General features: G+C 40.5%; 1 protein-coding gene and 1 pseudogene across 4 annotated transcripts; both read right to left on the reverse strand.

Moving 5' to 3' along the window:
- Positions 1-117: 117 nt before the first annotated feature.
- Positions 118-6469, reverse strand: LOC121264701 (annotated as a pseudogene).
- A 1055-nt stretch (positions 6470-7524) lies between these two features.
- On the reverse strand, positions 7525-17011 carry LOC121265364 (increased DNA methylation 1). 4 transcript variants are annotated; one of them, XM_041168970.1, is made up of 21 exons: positions 16753-17011; positions 15945-16659; positions 15782-15859; positions 15472-15676; positions 15230-15332; positions 14435-14569; positions 14023-14115; positions 13716-13808; positions 13526-13607; positions 13387-13446; positions 13254-13306; positions 13002-13168; positions 11599-11809; positions 11349-11406; positions 11143-11199; positions 10772-11017; positions 9292-9356; positions 9123-9179; positions 8930-9023; positions 7815-7955; positions 7525-7727 (listed from the first exon to the last, which is right to left on the reverse strand). In XM_041168970.1, the coding sequence occupies exons 2-21, from the start codon at positions 16632-16634 to the stop codon at positions 7629-7631; spliced, it is 2787 nt and encodes a 928-aa protein (XP_041024904.1). In that variant the 5' UTR covers positions 16635-16659; positions 16753-17011; the 3' UTR covers positions 7525-7628. The 4 variants fall into 4 exon arrangements, 3 of the variants coding, with proteins under 3 accessions (XP_041024904.1, XP_041024903.1, XP_041024905.1); XM_041168969.1 differs by having other exon boundaries at positions 15224-15332; XR_005940659.1 differs by lacking the exon at positions 7525-7727 and having other exon boundaries at positions 7937-7955; positions 9101-9179; positions 15224-15332.
- Between the last annotated feature and the right edge of the window lie 1924 nt (positions 17012-18935).

Below are 18935 nucleotides of genomic sequence, written 5' to 3' on the forward strand. Positions count from 1 at the left end.
AGACAACATAAAAGAAGAATCGGTTTCTAACAAGATAGATGAAAACAAGATGATGTTAAAGTCCAATGCCTAAACGGAAAACAAACTAGCAAAACCTGTTCTTGATGGATCAGGTACTCATTCCTTATAGAAAGATCTAGCATTTCCGAAGATGAATGTTAAGCCACGACGATCTGAGAGGGGGCGTCGACCGAATCCTAAATATTCTGTTACGTGAGTGCATGCTGTTACGTGAGTACATACAGGACTGAGTCATGGCTCAAGGGACGTGGGCTGCATGCAGGACTGGGTCGTAGCTCAACGTGCAGAAGAGGAATGAAGTGTTGCGAGTTTTACGTTAGTTAGCTTCCGCTAAATATGCTCTGTTATTTGGCTCTGTTATTTGTATTCTGTTTTACATGTGTTAAGTTTTATTTTTCAGTTGCAGTTTCCTTATATTTCGGTTTGTATTGTTTGGTTTTGCTTATTTAAGCAGCCATCGTTTCAGTAATAGAGGGAATCAAGTATTTCATTCAAAGTTGTGGTTTATTCTCACCCGAAGAGAATTGTTTCTTTGTTTTCGGCATTTGCAAATTGTTGGGACCTAACATTGGCATCAGAGCAAGGTTTGCTATGGGAACTAACAAGGAGCGTATTGAGCACTTGGAGTATGGACTTGGTACAGTCCAAGAAGGACTACAACGGATGGAGGAAGCTCTCAATCGGATTTCAACTATGTTGGTCGTTAATCAAGAGAATCCCAACCATGGTAATCCACAGCGAGAAGGAAATGATGGGGGTCGACACATCGTTTCCTCCAAATCAGCAAAGTTGGAATTCCCTCGATTTTCAGGGGATGATCCAACCGAGTGGTTTAACCGTGTCGAACAGTTCTTCGAATACCAAGGTACGGCTGACAACCAAAAGGTTTCCATAGCTGCTTACCACCTTGAAGGGGAAGCAAATCAGTGGTGGCAATGGCTTCGTCGGACGTTACAAGAAGAAGGACGTGTGATTTCTTGGGAGAGGTTCCAAGAGGAATTATGGGCTCGCTTCGGGCCATCGGACTGTGAAGACTTTGATGAAGCTCTCTAAAAAATCAGACAACTGGGGACATTGCGGGATTACCAATGTGAATTCGAGAAACTCGGCAACAAAGTTCGTGGATGGACACAGAAGGCATTGGTGGGGACGTTTATGGGTGGCTTAAAAACCGAAATTTCTGATGGCATTCGGATGTTTAAGCCAAAATCCCTCAAGGAGGCCACTGATTTAGCTCGGATGAAAGACGAGCAGCTCGCACGACAGCGACGATTCATGCGACCACCACCTCCAAGAGCTCCTCTAGCTCTTCCCCAACCCACTCGTGTGGGTCCAGCTACTCCAGCTGTTCCAGTCCGGCGTTTATCCTGGGAGGAGATGTAGAGGAAACGAGCGCAAGGCCTTTGCTTTAACTGCAACGAACGATTTACGGCTGGGCATCGATGCCAAAAGCCGCAGCTATTACTTTTGGATGGTTATGCAGGTGATGTGATCTGTGAGGATGTCACTGACCAGCAAACGGGAGTAATCGATCAAGGAGATGTTACGGGAGAGGTGCATGAACCCGAATTGGAGCCAGAAATCACCTTGCATGCGTTGACCAGATGGACTGGCCCAAGAACGATGCGTATGACAGCAACTATGGGTCCTCACGACGTGATGGTGTTGATCGACAGCGGGTCCACACACAATTTCATCAGTGCTCGTTTGGCAAATACGCTGCATTTACCAGTAGTACCAACGGACCCGTTCATCGTTCGAGTTGCTAATGGCGAACGGCTAAAATGTCAAGAAAGATTTGATAAGGTATCCGTAAATTTACAAGGCACTAAGTTTGATCTTACCCTTTTTGCTCTGCCCCTATCAGGTCTTGACTTAGTACTGGGCATCCAATGGTTGGAAATGTTGGGTTCCGTGGTCTGTAATTGGAAGCAACTCACCATGGACTTCATCTGGAATAACCAAGCCCGACGACTGCAGGGACTGGACGAGCAGTCCATTCAGGAGGCTACATTAAAGGAACTATCCAAAGCTTTCTGACAAGGCCAAACATTATTTGCAGTATGTTTTCCTTCGGCTACAGAGGACTCCTTACAGAGTGCGGTTCATGGCATTAATCATCCAGACATGCAGCGGGTAATACAGCAGTACAACGATTTATTTCAAGACCCCTCATGCGTACCACCTATGCGTGAGATCGACCACAGCATCACACTAAAAGAGGGCACCGAACCTGTTAACGTACGCCCCTACAGATACGCTCACTTTCAGAAAGAGGAAATCGAGAAGCAAGTGCAGAAGATGCTGGATTCAGGACATATTCGTGCTAGCACCAGCCCATTTTCCTCTCCGGTACTACTTGTAAAGAAAAAAGATGGGAGCTGGCGATTTTGCACAGACTACCGTGCGCTTAATAACGTCACCATCAAAGATCGTTTCCCCATTCCAACAGTGGACGACATGCTGGATGAATTACACGGCGCCGCATATTTTACGAAGCTGGACTTGAGAGCCGGATACCATCAAGTAAGGGTAAATCCTCCTGATATTTCTAAGACTGCTTTTCGTACTCATAATGGTCATTACGAATACCTCGTAATGCCTTTTGGCCTCTGTAATGCACCCTCCACATTTCAGGCCATCATGAATTCAATATTTCGAACTCATCTTCGAAAGTTTATTTTGGTTTTTTTTTATGACATCCTCATATATAGCTCCACTTGGGAGAAGCATTTGGCACATGTTGCACAAACTCTAGAAATTTTGCGACAGCATAAGTTTTTTGTTAAAGCAAGCAAGTGTGTGTTCAGCCAGTAAGAATTAGAGTATTTGGGGCATATCATCACGCCGCAAGGAGTGAAGGTTGATGAGAAAAAAATTGCAGCCATGCTCGCATGGCCCCGACCTGCTAATATTTCTGAATTACGTGGGTTCTTAGGCTTGACAGGTTACTACCGGAAGTTTGTTCAGAACTACAGTATTATCGCTCGACCACTCACCAACCTACTCAAGAAGGGGAAGTTCGGCTGGCATGAAGAGGCCGATACAGCTTTTGCGGCTCTTAAGCGAGCAATGTCCACCACCCCCATTTTGGCTATGCCTAACTTCAATGAATCTTTCACCATTCAGACCGATGCCTCTGGAGATGGGATTGGCGCAGTTCTGACTCAGCAGGGCAAGCCCATTGCCTATATGAGCCGTGCACTTGGAATTACAAAAAAATCCTGGTCAACCTATGCTAAGGAGATGCTTGCCATTGTAGAATCCATTCGCATGTGGCGACCTTATTTATTGGGGAGGAAATTCTTTGTTCAAACCGACCAACGCAGTTTGAAGTATTTTCTGGATCAACGTATATCAACGCCGGAGCAGCAAAAGTGGGTAGCCAAGTTAATGGGCTACGACTACGAAATTGTTTATCGTCCAGGCCGTGAGAACGCCGTAGCAGATGCCCTTTCACGCTAGCCCAACAGTCCAGTATTGCATCATTTGCACACAGCCGTTGTTACTTTGTGGGACGAGATTAAAGCTGCGTATGAAGGGGATTATTATATTCAGTCTGTCGAACGGGTGGCAAAGGTTCAAACCGAAGGTCCGTATTCTCAGCACCAAGGACTTTGGTTATTTAAGGGAAGGGTGGTTATTCCTTCCTGTGTGACACTGCGCACTAAGCTACTGCATGAAGCACACGACACCAAAATTGGGGGTCACTCAGGCGTTTTACGAACGTTCAAACGACTAGCTCAGCAATTTTATTGGCCTAAAATGCACCAATCAGTCCAAGAGTATGTCAAACAATGTGAGATATGTCAAAAAATGAAATCCGAGACACTTTCTCCGGCTGGATTACTGCACCCGTTACCCATTCCCTATCAAGTTTGGGATGATATTACGCTCGACTTTGTCGAAGGATTGCCAACCTCCCATGGCAAGGATACTATCTTAGTCGTCGTTGACAGGTTAAGCAAATTTGCACATTTCTTAACTTTGTCCCATCCGTTTACGGCTAAGAGTGTGGCTGAGAAATTTGTGGAAGGAGTTATCAAGTTACATGGTCTTCCAAAATCAATTATTAGTGATCGGGATCCAATTTTCATTAGCCGATTTTGGCAGGAATTCTTTCTAATGTCCGGTACTCAATTGAAACTTAGCTCCGCTTATCATCCGCAAACCGATGGGCAGACGGAAGTTGTCAACCGATGTGTTGAACAATATCTTCGCTGCTTTGTTCATCAATGGCCGCACAAGTGGAGCACTTATATTCCGTGAGCTGAGCTATGGTATAATACGACGTTCCATGCGTCTACCGGCATGACTCCATTTCAGGCGTTGTATGGTCGTTTGCCTCCTTCCCTTCATAACTACCGTAACGGTGAATCTTCGGTACATGAGGTAGATCAGAGTCTCGCAGCCAGAGATGAGTTGCTGAACCAACTTAAAGCAAATTTGGCATCTTCCATTAATCGTATGAAGCAGACGGCGGATAAAAGCAGACGGGATGTGAATTTCGAAGTGGGTGAAATGGTGTTTCTCAGGTTACATCCGTATCGGCAGCAATCGATTTTCAAACGTGTCCATCAGAAGCTTGCGAGTCGCTTTTACGGGCCCTACCCAATCCTACAGAAGATCGGAACGGTTGCTTACAAGCTTCAGCTGCCAGAGAGAGCACGAATTCATCCAATCTTCCATGTCTCACTGCTCAAAAAATTCGTGGGAGATCGGGGGGTGCCTTCTCAAGAACTGCCACCAGTGAACGATGAAGGCGTAATCTTACTGGAACCTCAACAGATTTTGGACACTCGCTGGGTCAAACGCGGAAACAAGTTTGAAGAAGAGAGCTTGGTTCAGTGGAAGCGTTTACCGGCGGAAGAAGCCACGTGGGAACCGACTCAAGCGTTGGTTGAGCAATTTCCGCATGTGAACCTTGGGGACAAGGTTTCGCTTGATGGGGAAGGGATTGTTAAGCCACGACGATCTGAGAGGGGGCGTCGACCGAATCCTAAATATTCTGTTACGTGAGTGCATGCTGTTACGTGAGTACATACAGGACTGAGTCATGGCTCAAGGGACGTGGGCTGCATGCAGGACTGGGTCGTAGCTCAACGTGCAGAAGAGGAATGAAGTGTTGCAAGTTTTACGTTAGTTAGCTTCCGCTAAATATGCTCTGTTATTTGGCTCTGTTATTTGTATTCTGTTTTACATGTGTTAAGTTTTATTTTTCAGTTGCAGTTTCCTTATATTTCGGTTTGTATTGTTTGGTTTTGCTTATTTAAGCAGCCATCGTTTCAGTAATAGAGGGAATCAAGTATTTCATTCAAAGTTGTGGTTTATTCTCACCCGAAGAGAATTGTTTCTTTGTTTTCGGCATTTGCAAATTGTTGGGACCTAACAATGAAATATTCATTAGATCCTTGGATGAAACATTGTCTGAAATAATGCCTCCCACTGTCATCATTAAGTGTCTTGGGCTCCATAAAATCCGCATCCATAAAATGCAGCCCTATCACCAGCAATTCGAAGCGCCACTGCCTACCCTCCAACTATTCTCTTGGGTGGGGAAGGAGTTGTGTTCTTTAAAAAGAAACACAAAAAAATTCCAAATTAAAGGCAAAAACTCCCAAAAAATGTCGCCCAAAATAATTTTTTGTGTGTGAATGTGCGTATCTATTTGCTCTGGGCTACGTCATTATGAACTCAGAAAAGATGGGTTACCTTAAAGCTAATGTTGTAAGCAGTGAAGTTTGGTGCAAAGATGGCAACGGAAGAGCTGTTGGCAGTCCCTCCAGTAGAATTTGCAGTGTCATTCCATGCTATAGCTGTGCTAAGATATCCCTGACCTTGAAATATCAAATTTGACTTCTTGGCGTCCACTACCACTTTTTCCCTGCCGACATATATACATGGTATTCCAGTTTTAATGAATCTAACACATTGCAGCTTCATGCATGAATACACATAAAACTCCTCGTTTTCCTAATCAGTTCTGAGGGGAAAAAAACATAAAGGGATTGAAGACTTTTGCATGATATAATGACCTGTAGGTACCAGAATCAATAATGATAAGGGTCCTAGCGGGGCTGTTCTCAAGAACGGCCTTTACTGCCTTCTGGACGCTACTAAAATTTGTGCAACCCTTCAAGTCGACTGTCAAAATGAGGGACACTTCGTAGATGGATATGAGCCTAGACTTCCATCTGTTCTTGTCACATTTCCTCTTAGGCTTCTTCCGATGATGATGGCTCGACACGATATGTGTTAGGCGAGACAAGAAATCCCCAACAACACTCTACTCAACAACCTTATCCAAAATCGCAAGATTGAAAATATCTCGAGAATTAATGTCATTGGTATTAGTAATGGAAGGAGGGATGGTATACAGAAAGATGAAGATGGAAAGGAGTGCAATGGCAAAGGCAAAGAGCCGAAAGAAGGTTGTTTTGATTCTCATGGTTGAGGGTTTGGGGTGTTGTACTGGGAGTGAGCTGTTGTTTGTTTTTTATCGTGAGCCAACGAGAGTGACTGCTACATTAATTGGCGTGTGATGTACGAAATATGTGGGTCTTTATATGATCAACGTTGGTTGTGAGAAGATGACATGACTCAAAATATGGCCAGAGGCTGAATAATTTTGTTAAAAAAGTGATCAAAAGGAGAAAGAGAGAGATGGAGGCAGCGATGAGAAAAGGAAAATCCATAGAAAGATGGGCAGAAATATTGAAGAAAGGAGAATTCACACGCTGTGCCAAAGCAAATGCAAAATAGCATCAATGTCAACCATGAAAGCACAAAAAGTACAATAGTTGTGGGTATGTGTGTGTTCAGGTGGGGGGCCTCTTCAACCACTCCGAAATAGTGCCAAAATTGAGTACTGGTGTAGGTATTGGGGCGGTGTTTCCGGCTAATTATGGCAATGACTAGTTGAGAATCGAAGTTAGGGTTCTTCCTTTTTGGCGACAATGCACAATTCAAATATCATTAACGTTGTCGATTCAAACATGTATGATGTGCCCTCAAGGATTGGAGATGCTTGATTTTGGTGGCAAATCCCAATAAGTAAATGCTGCCATATGGATTGCCGCCCGAGGGTTGTACATTCAGTTCCTAGTCCTATTGAGTGCTTGCTTTTGGCCGTGGGAAGTCTTTGCGTGATCCCATGATCATGATTAAGCTGATTGTGTTCTTCAAGGTTCAGACAGAAGGGAAGGATAGTTTGTATTCTTCAATTGATGACTGTGACTTTGATTCGATCAAAATCTAGCCAGCGATTTTCATTTTTCATTCGACTGCTTACACCCTCGAACACTTCTATTATATTAGTAACTACCAAATGATATTTCTCAAGTTTGAACTTGAAATGGCAGTCGTGTTGGGAAAACCTTTTTTTCCTTTACTTTCTGCTATATATATATATATATAGTCCGGCACAAAGAGAAGTTGAACCTGATTGATTGTATATTCTAATTAGTTGAAATTCTTTATCCAGGATCAAAAGGGGAAAACATATGACTAAAAAAGTGACTTCATTGAGCAAGAGCAGAAGATATTTACAAAACCAACCCAGGCGAGGGCTTTTAAAAAATAAAAATAAACTACATCTTCTGTTCTAATCAAGTGTCGATAACTCGATATTGGCGAACCATTTTCTGAAGCATGGATGTTCCTTTGAAGGTCACCATGTGACAGCAGCTTCTTCGGTATTTGCTCAGCTGCAGCATGGTACACAGGATTATGATGTTATATAAAGTTGAAATGCAAGCTGAAATACAAGCAGGTTCAGATGCATATTATCCTACCTGCTCAGGTTTCATCCTCTCAAAACCAAATTTATCTGTCCATATGGATTCCGCTTCTTCAGCAGCTGGGAGGACAAGGCTCTTCACATTCAGGAAAGACAGCAGCTTCTCAATGCAGGAAAACAAGATTTGGAAGTAGCCCTGTAAGCCAGAGTTCCGTTACATAAAAACTAAGCTTGTGCCAGTATTGCATTAGGTGACGACTAACTTCACTTTCAGAGTGATATTGAATGTGGAAGGGAATGCTTAATAGTTGCAAATATAGTTCAACAAGCACGATTCAACAACATACACCAAAGGTAGTCATCACGAACATAGGAATAAGGTTCAGCTCTTTGTGAATGCTAGAATGGCCCTGTCTGCATCTTCTTCTTTTTTAGGATAAAATGCACTTTTCATTCTCTAACTAATAGACATTTTACATTTAGCACCTGGAAATAGTAACAACTGCACGTTACACCCTCCAAATATTAAAAAAGTTGCAAATAGCACAAAATTGGATGAGGATGCATATTGCAACTTTTTTATAGTTGGAAGGTGCCATGTGTCATTGTAATTTTGGGACAAAGTGTGAAATACTTATTAGTTTGAGGTGATAAGTGTATTTTCCCATTTTTAATTAGGGAAAAAAACTTGAAGCAGACAGCAACAGTGTTAGATTTTACAACGGGGATTGCTTTTAACCCGCTGAATTTTGTCATCACTGCCAATTTTCCAACTGAATTTATTAAAGAAAATTTCATCGTTCGTTCCACCAGTGAACTATTTCTAATACCACTGATTTCCAGAATGTGAATTACGTGTTTGTACATGCATGTAACAGTCATATTAAGATTGCAGCGCAAAGTTTCCTCTTAAGAAAAAAAAAAAAAAAAAACCGCAGGGCAAAACTTCACCACCAAAATACGAAAACAACAGACTGGGGAGTCCATTTGTAAATCCAGGAAAAAATTTGTAAAAACATGCAGTCAATGGCGGTAATGTGTTGAACAGTAATAAAGGTAGATTATGAAACTCATATTGTTTGATTATGAGCTGTATGTTTTGACTTCACAGCACAGAGACGGGGTAAATGGAAAAGATTATTAGCCAAGCAGTGCACATTAGTTTCTCACCTTCCCATGGTTACCATTACTTGTTGCAACTAAAGGGAGTTCCGCAACATCTCGGCCAAACACTCGGAGAATTCCAGCTGATACAACGGATGAGCTGCAATGTAAGCAAAAGAGTGTAAGCAAAAGAGACTGCTATCATATCTTAAAGTAAGACAACATAAAAGGTTAGGCCTTAGAGAAGACTAGCTCTTACTTGACCATTAATAATGCACAGTACATTCCCCCAAATTCCTGGCCCCTTACATTCTGTCTGAAGAAGTGTTTAAGTTAATACAAAGAGTAACAGACTGGACAGAAATGGCTTAACATGGGCTTTAAAAATGCATTATCATTTGAAAAACAAAAAATTATTAAATGCTCACCCGTAAACCATGGCGGGAATAAGGTCACGTCCACTAATTGAATCAATTATAGGGGCAAAGCAATCCTGAAATGTAAAGTATCTCAAATTAAATATTGCACTTCTTGCTACTTATTCCACCTACACAAAGAATGATTCATTTGTCTCCCCATATGCAAGCATTAGAAAGATCTTTTTTTTTTTATATAAGTAAAAATATTATATATATAAAAAAGAGTAACTAAGTACACTGAATGTATACAAGAAAACACCTTGCCCATAATAGAAAGCCCCTAATGACCCAAAAAGTCCGTGAAAAACAACCCAAAATACACCAAGCCCAACCCCAACCCCTTGTTTCCAGTAGAACTAAAACTCTACCCAAAAATCCCACCCCAACCCCTCGTTTCCCATCTTCACAATGCCCTCCCTTTAGACTTCCCTCTAGTTGAGCTACCAATAAGCATAAAGCTTAAAAGAAATTATGAAGGCTAGAGATGCTTCAACATGGAGGATGGTCCGTTTGTGTTCATTATGGTGTATATGGTTGGAAAGAAACTGAGAGATGCTTCAACAACAAGGAGAGAACAACGGGGGAAATCTGGAACTTTTTTGTATTTTCTTTGGTTTAATGGTTTTCTGCTATTGTATTAAAGGGAGGGAATGTTCATGAGTTTTTACTTTCTTTTCAGTTTGCTAGAGTGTAATTAGGGGTCTCTTTTATATACTACATGTGTACATGGGCTTTGCCTAGTTGCATTCGATCAATAAAAGTTTATTACTTATCAAAAAAAAAAAAAAATTATGAAGGCTAAAGGTACAAAAAGAACCAGTATATATCACCAGAGTCCAACCATGAGACGAGAGGAATGGTCAAACCATCCATCAAAATCAGGAACTTTATGGGTTGCTACTCTGTAGTCTGTACTCTGGGGCAACACATACTGTTTTCTTTCGTTATAATTAAATGTACAACTTATGCATCTGCATGGGATTGAACATAACATCTCACTTTTAACCCCTAACTACCGGGGAAGAGGAAATTTCAAGTTAGTTTAGAGTCAAGTGGTCACATTACCCAGTAATTTAAAGTTATAAACCATGTGAAATAGTGCACTTGATCGGATGTCCCCAGACACTACAGGAGCAAACCAGATGTGCTTAAAGATGGCAAAGCTGTTAAGCTATTTTAGGGGCAGATAGATTTCTCATGGAAGCATAATGCTACCTACGAGATTACTCAATGGCATAACTTGCACAGTGGTTTTTAGTTGATTATTAAATAAAATAGGTGTAATCTATATCATTCCTTAATATATTTTCTGAGGCAAATTTCTTAGACATTTAACTTGAATCAAATAAAACATCCACTCATAAAATGGCTATTTCAAAAGATCCAACAATTAAAGAAAAGATCAAATACTATTTGGACTGACTAATATAAATACAAAATTAAAGACTCAAGAAATTAACTATCTATGCACAGCCTGGGCTGAACTTACATGGAAGATGGCGACCGCTTCTGAAAGATAAAACCTAGTTTCGGGAGATACAATTTTACCACTAAGAAGCCTCCATCTAACGTCGGTGTCATTAATGGTGTCCAAACCTCTCTCCTCTTGCTTCCTCTTGATAACATCCAAAAGAGACTCTGGGAGCTTCTCAGGTCCTCTTACTAGCAACTTCTGCAAAGTAGAATTTATCCTAGTGCAATCCATGCTACAGAACCACTCCCCTTCTGGCAATTCCTGTCGTGAAAGTGCATCAACATTTGGATCCAAAAATAGAATTGTATGTCCCACTTGACAGAAGAACAAATCATTCATACAAAGTAATCCAAATAAAAACAACATACAAATCTTGATATGCACACCTTCAGATATGCCATTTTGTGCTCCCTCAAACAGCCAACATGAAATTCCATCTCACACTGGCAGGTTAATAAAGCCAAAAGAGTAGGAAAAACAAAAGCCTAACAGTTAGTTATTTAAGCATGAGCAACAACGAATTCACAAATAGCATGCCATGCTCTCATTACTTGAGAGTGTGACGAAAGATGGCATAAAACAAGGAGATTACCTGATCACAAAGTAAAATAGTCCTGGGCCCGAACCCAGATTTGCTAAAATCATAACCTCTGCAAGTGCAAAGTTAAAAGCTATGGCTATCCCACACAGTATTGAAGATACAAAAATATAAAAATTAATGAAGGTAACATAAAAGTGAAAAGTGTCCAATTGTTGCTCATTACAAATAGCACAATGAAGAGAATGACAAGGCCCATTAGCTCTAATAGATTTCTGAACAAGACAGAGAGTAATCATTTTACCTGCATAACACACATCCACTAAGGTCCGCCTCTATGTTTTTGACAATACGGATGCATCTCTTGGTTATTTGTTCGATGGGATCCACTCCAGAAATCCTTCCAGCTGCAACAGCATTTTCGTTATGCTCCACAAATTTTTCTCTTTGGAACATATTCTGGCAATATGTACAGTACCAATCACCACGGGGGATACTAGTTAAAGATGCACATTCTGCATAAGCAAATAAGTTTGACATCAAAATCTACTGATGCAAGCCACCCACTCACAGAAATTCAAAAAATATAGTCATCCAAAATTATGCCAGAGATCAAGTAAAAAGCAAATACATGATCTTAAACTCGAGCACTCTCAAAAAAAAAAAAAAAATTTATACACCATATTATCATCCCTCTTTCATCCTACTAAGTATGATATGGCACATTTATCACCATTAAATGATCATTTATTGCATGCTTCTTTATCATCTAATGGTGAATGTGCCACATACTACTTAGTATGATCAAAATAAGATGAGAGTGTGGTGTATAGCATTACTCCCCAAAAAATATATATGGGGTATTTAAGAAAAAGAATATCAATCACAATACATACCCATAAGCCCATACACACATAAATAGAGATAGAGGGAGATACAACCAAGGCATAAATGCGATGCAAACAGAACTGTGGATAATAGGATAAGAAATTTGAAAAAACAGATTAGACATCCAATTTTGGAAGAGCCAGTTTGCTACCAACCACAGCTGTTGCTGCATTAAAGATGCTCTGTAGACAAGACGGACTAGAGAAAGTCCATATTTCTAACATTGAAAAGAATAAAACATTCTAGGTCAAGATTTTTTATATAAGTAACACTTTACGTTAAGATCTTATGTGTGTGATGTTGGTTTTCTCTTTTTCTTTTTGGTCAGAATTGAAGTACTGAACCCAGGGTCTCACATTTTAATGTGATGCAAAAACAGCCTTAGGCATCAGAGGTTGGGCAAACTCAGCCCATCTATTGGCTGGAGATTATTCTCAATAAGACTATAGAGAACTATGAAAAGACTTCACTCGAAGGAGGGAGTGCTGTCCAGAAGGGTTAGGTTGAGCTGGAGCCACCTCTTCCAGAGCAGTAGGCAGCAGTGGCACGATCTCCAGAGAAAGAATTGGAGTTTGATCTTTCCCAATAATAGGAGAAAAGGATGAAAAATCATCCCTTGTGACGAAACTAATTGTTAGGAAATTCTTCGAATTGGGTATCCAGGTTTTCCCTTGTGTTAGAGCGAAGGTCTGACACCTCACCCCATCCAGAAAAAAAAAACAAAAAGAAAAAAAGTTCTAATAGAGGCCAAAGGCGTTTGAATAAATTGACAACAACTATTCACTTAATTCAATATGCTCAGCATTATTTACATTTCACCTTTGTGGAAGGCCCTTGGACATCCATCGCAAAGCAAAAGATTCCCACCATCTGCACAAATGATGCATAGGTTATCATTGTCCTTGGCAGAATACTTGCGGTCTTTTGAGAGAGAGATCGCCAGTTCATGGAGAGATACGCCATTGGAGGTGTAGACATATGCATAACTGTCAATAAACACTAAAATCTTAATAGAATGTAAAAGAATGGAGGGATTCAAGAACAAAGGAAAATATATGATACAAAACTTACGGTTTCCTGCGAGACCCCCAGCCAGCATGAGCTTCAAACTGTGAAGGGCTGACCTGCAAATCAAATATGAACAATGTGTAAAAAAGTTCAGGAATACCACAATACTTCGAACTTCAAGAACTAAGAAAAGTACCTCACTATTGCAGCAACGACAAAATATACCAAAGCCCTTTTTATAACCCTCGAGTATTTTCTGCCAAGGACAAGGAAATACATTACAAATCAATAAGACACAATGATACATAAGCATATGAGGTGTTCATCTCAACAACCTGTCCACGTGCATAATATGCCACTTCAGTTCCATCAGGCAACCCATCTTCCTCAAAAACCAGCTTATGCAACCGTTGATCTCTTGAGAAACACGCATCCAACAAATAAAAGAGATTATCGACTTGCTAAAAAGGGAAAGACACTTGTGTCATATACATGCGTAAAAAAACAAGGCATAAAAATACCAACTTTGTTGTTATTTTCCATGGACTCTTGTTTTGTGAAGGAATGGAGAAGGAAACACTTTTGGAGGATCTTGAGATCAAAACTGATTTTGATGATCTGAAAATAACACCAATATAAGCACATATAGAGAAGGTAATATAAACTATATAACAATACCAACCACTAACTAAACATTACATCACAGAAAATTCATGTTTTTGAACAAAGAACACCAAAACAATGATTTCCTTAGCACGAAGTAAAGCAAAACCTTAGGCCACAACTAGGCTAAAAAAAAAGTAAAAACTTATAAGCCAAAGAAGATACTCACTTTTCTGTTCTTTTCCAAGGTCTTTTATTTTTTGAAGGAATACATGCGGAAGCACTTTTAGAGTACTTTGAGAAGAGAACTCGTTTTGGTGACCTGATATAATACAGTTTGGGAAGTTAAATGGAAAAAACAAAAAATTGAAACCGTGTAAGGAAATTTTTGTGTATAGAAAATTAAAAACAACAGTAATAGTAATGGAAGTAAGAAACATGTATCGATATAGAATATGTAAACCAATTAAATATGATAAGAAAAACTTGTCCTATAAATTTATATTATTGCAGCATAAAACCTAAGAGATAATGTACACTTATTTTTTTTTTTTTGTAGGATATAATGTGCACTTCATGAAAAAACTAATCTGAAATAAGCTACACGCAAACCAAACAAGTGATACTAAAACGGTACCAACTTTGCTTTTAACTTCCATTGAATTGTATTTTGAGGAGAAACAGAGACTGAAGCTTTCCATTGGCCCTTATTGTGTGGAGAAATAGAACCTGAAGCAGTTCTAGAGGTCTTTGAAAACAATACTGATGTTGATGCCCTGAAATAAGGCAACAAGAGCATTTGGTAAGAGATATCTAAAGACCAAGACTATACACCTGCTAAAAACCCAAAAAAAAAAAAAGGATATCCCACAAATTAATGACAGTAGTCTACCAGTTTACTGCAAAACAAGGAACCATGCATGTTCTGTTATGAATCCACTAGGTAGAACTCACCCTTGAAAACTAGTTTACAAGGGAAGGGTGCCTAGGGGCTTATAAACCATCAACCAATCCCATACTTAGTCGATGTGGGATCGTAACAACCACCACGCTCCGCAGCCGACGTCCACGGCGGTCCCGGCGCTCACATGGGCTGGTTGTGTGCTAGGTCTTTTCTTAGATTCGGGCGAACACTGTCATGCCGGCATCACCCCCCATGCCACACAATTGCAACTGTCGCAACATGGCCTTAGACGTGGGGTGACTCTGAACCCACTAGGTAGAACTCACCTTTGAAAATTAGCTTACAAGGGAATGGTGCCTAAGGGCTTATAAACTATCAACCAATCCCATACTTAGTCGATGTAGGATCGTAACAACTAATTAAGGAGAAACAAAGATGATTATGAACCCTAGAAAAAGAACACAATATTTGTGGAAAGTGACATAAACTGCTAAGATGCACAAAGTAACTCGTCAAGAAACTGTACCCGGACCTTTTACCATCCTCGTGCGTAGGGGTATCATGAGATTCCAATGAGTCCACACATGAATTGCATAGAAGCCCCGTTTTTGCCACGCAAGACCTAGGAAAGCACCCTGGGATGTTGAACAGCCACCCCAATCAACAAATAAAATAAAATAGGAAAGATTGTCACAATTGTTATAATTAAGAATTTGATCCGAACTAGTCTGATACAAGAATAGTGACAAATCAAAATCATAGGGAAAAGCCAACCTTTGCATCTTTTACAGGTTAAATATTTTTCTTCAGGTGTGGAACCAATGATGTTCTGAATTGTTGCCTCCAACGTATGCAGAGGAGAGGCCCTACATGCCCTCAACAGGTCGAGCAGGCTCTTCCCATTTTCAAGACAAATATACTGTGCCGCCCGCTTGTATGTTTTACAAGCATGAATCTCAAATTTGGAAGGAGGAATAACCTACAATTTGGGGGTGTGGAAGGAGAAGCAAAAAAGTAAATGCCTTCGCATTCGCAAAAAGTAATTACCATGCTTTACTAAAGTGGAGTAATAATCAATACTCACTCTGCATCCATTGCAGGAAGTACACGAGCACAAAATTCCACCATCTCTAATTGTGCCGCGAAGACCAGATCCCTGAAACTGAAATGCCACGAATTTTAGCCTTAAGCAAGACATTAGGTTCATATTCTAGGCATATGCAAATATCAAGTATTATGAGAACAACCTTGTGGCAACCCATATAAACCACAGTCACCCCATCGAGCAAGCCAGTCTCAAACAGCTCCCTGACGGTCATCGGCTTCTTATTCAGAGCAATCTTCTTCGACATTTTCAATTCCAACTTATTCTTCGGTGTCAAATTTACTCCACCCGTTGCCTCCCCATCCAAATCCTCTGATGCATTTAACAAACTCTCCGTCGGCTCCGGCTTGACCTTCGGTCTTACTGCCGACGGCGTGAACGACCTAACTTCTTTTTCTGGAAAATCATTCTTTCCCTCGCAACTCTGAGCAGCAATCACCACAATATTTCCCGCGGGGCCTCCTTCCTTGGCTGGAGATCGTACCAGCTCTTTATCTTTACAAATGAGGTGGTCACCATCTACAATTTGGACCTCTTTTCCCTTACGGCCATCCTCAACCGAAGCGTTAACATTAATTTCGCGCTCATCCGGGCTCCTAAGTTGCTCATTATGGCCATTCTCGGAAAGTCCGTTAGACCAATTAAACCGAGACTTTCTTTCACGAGTGTAAACAATTAAACCGTTCACCAAAGAACCTTTGAATCTCTTACAATTACTATTAACAGTGTCATAAACTTCAATACGAGAAGAAGTGGACTCAGTCGTATCGGTCGGAGTCCGACCACCGAGTGAATTGTCCAGCTCAGGCTGAAACTCGAACTCTCGCTTCATGTCTCTCACCAATCGGGCCTCAAATCTGCAAAACCACAGGAAAAAAGCATCAGAATGTGAGAAGGATTATGCATAATTGAAAGGGTATAGACGGGAAATTGGGGAAGGAAGAATGCACCAGATAAAATGGGAGGAGTGCCATAAGATATTGATTGGTTCAAAAGGGGGACTAAAAGGCAGTAAGGAGCAGAAATGTAGGGAACTGGAATTAGGTTTTGGGGAGTTGAGGGTTTATTACCGCTCGGGATTTGAATGGAAGAAGAGTAAGGATGAGGTAGGGGTGCAGAGTTTGGGTGTAATTGGGAAGGTGTGGATAGTGACGCAAACTCGGGGAGAGAGAGAGAGTAAAGATGTACGGCAGTTCTCGTGCTGGTAGTGTAAAGCGTAAAGTCATAAATATACGATTATATAAGTCAATTTAAATCCGATTTATTAAGTTAAAGCTTTAATGTGTCAAATTTTTAAATTCAATCTATTTAAATAAACGGTTAAGTCCTGCCAATATTTAATAATTAATTAAAAATAAATCAATACGATGCGATTTATTTAAATTGATTTCATATAAATTAATTAAACTAATACATATAATCTATTTGACCTTATTAATATAAATTCTCCTAAAATTTAAAATCTATATTTATTAATAATCACGATATTTTAAAATAAGACTACCTACTAATAAAAACTATCAACATTTTTCAAATTTTAACATATAATAAAACTAATATGACAAACCCTACAATAGCAAATATGAGGATAGATCTAAAATTACAATTTCAATAATAAAAACATAAATATACTAAGAAATATCAATATTACAACTCAACAATAATAATATTATAATTTTGAAATAAAATCTAAACATGTCAAAATTGATTGATTTTGGATTAAGCGGGTTGACCAGTTATCAACCCATTTATAAATAGTGTCTTAAAAAGTTAACTCGTTTTGACTCGAACCTGTTAACATCAAACTCAAAACCACTAATTTTATATTGTGTTTGTGTTGGATTCACAGGTCGTGTCACATATTATTATTCATTTATGTGTCAAAAAGCTAGGGGTGTTTAATAATGGAATATTAATATATATTTCTATTAAAATTTAAAACCCAAATGCTGTCCGAAAGCAATGCATGATTTGATTTACATTGAGAATTGTTGAAGGCTGAGAAACCTAGAGAGAGAATCTCCACCTTCTCTCTAAAAAGAAACCTCCCCAAGCATCAACGAGCTTGAGGGGGTGGGAGCTTGGCTCCTACCCCCTCACTCCCTTCCTGTGTTTTTTTTTTTCCAGTTTTTAGTTTGTGTTTTGTTCTCTTTTCTGTGTTTTTTTAGGTCTAATAAAGGAAGTGATCCATTCCCAACATTTTTTTCGCCTCTGTTCTCTATCACAAACCCACGAATCCTTTAGGTTTGGAAGTGCTGCCTGTTGCATTTTGTTCGAAGTTTTTTTGGATGAGCCGATTGGGTTTGGAGCGATGGTGCTCGTTCGGTGCACGTTTGGCCGTGATGGTTGTGCTCTATGCGATGGATGTCGGTGCTCGTGATGGATGCAACATGCTGGAGCCGCCTGGTGGTCGCGATGGTCATCGATGGGTGGAAGCCGGTGTTGCAGCCTGCTGGAGCTGCCTAGGTGGCTGTGATGGTCATCGAGGGGTGGCTGTGCGATGGCAATCGATAGGCCGTGCGATGGTCGGGCTCGTGATGAGTGCCACCTGGTGCGATGGTCATCGGCTGTAGGTGTTCGTGAGGAAGAAGAAAAATAGTAAAGGGAGGGGGCCATGAGTATAGTAGGAAAAAAACTGGAAAAAAAAATAAAAAAAAAAAAAAAAGAGAAAAAAGAGAGAGAAAAGGAGTGGTGGAACCGAAAGGTCAGGTTGAAGGCCTAGAATGGATGCAGCTGGGGCAATAGCTAGTCGAGAGGGGCGGGCGTTGTTACGACTAGTGTCGTGCAGCGGAGCTCGTGCATAGGAGGGTCTTCTGCGTAGTGGAGGCTGGTGTCTGTGCGAGCTGGATGTGCGTGCCGTCTGGACTCTAGAAGCCGATACTTGCGGTGGGCGCACCGTTTGAGTTCATGCCGGTACTCGTGGTGGGCGGCGGTAATAGAGAGGGGGACGGGCTAGGGAGAGAGAAGAGGTAGGAAGGAGAATAAGAGGTTAGTAAAAGGAAAAGAAAAAAAAAAAAGAATAAAGATAGTAGAAAGGGGTGGCGGGTAGAGAATGAGATGAAGCCCTAATTCCTCTTAGTAGTTTTATGTAGTTTTTAATGTATTTTTATACTTTTGTTTTTAGTAAAAATAA

The sequence above is a fragment of the Juglans microcarpa x Juglans regia genome, chromosome 5D (genome assembly GCF_004785595.1).
Source record: "Juglans microcarpa x Juglans regia isolate MS1-56 chromosome 5D, Jm3101_v1.0, whole genome shotgun sequence".
Classification (NCBI taxonomy): Eukaryota; Viridiplantae; Streptophyta; class Magnoliopsida; order Fagales; family Juglandaceae; genus Juglans; species Juglans microcarpa x Juglans regia.

Excerpts from the sequence above, each read along its gene's own strand:
- LOC121265364 (XM_041168969.1), bottom strand. The coding sequence starts at position 16,634 with ATGAAGCGAGAGTTCGAGTTTCAGCCTGAGCTGGACAATTCACTCGGT. Across the intron at positions 11,810-13,001 it reads TCCAAGGGCCTTCCACAAAG|AATGTGCATCTTTAACTAGT; the intron begins GTGAAATGTAAA and ends TTGCTTATGCAG. Across the intron at positions 9,024-9,122 it reads TGTGCATTATTAATGGTCAA|CTCATCCGTTGTATCAGCTG; the intron begins GTAAGAGCTAGT and ends CTTACATTGCAG.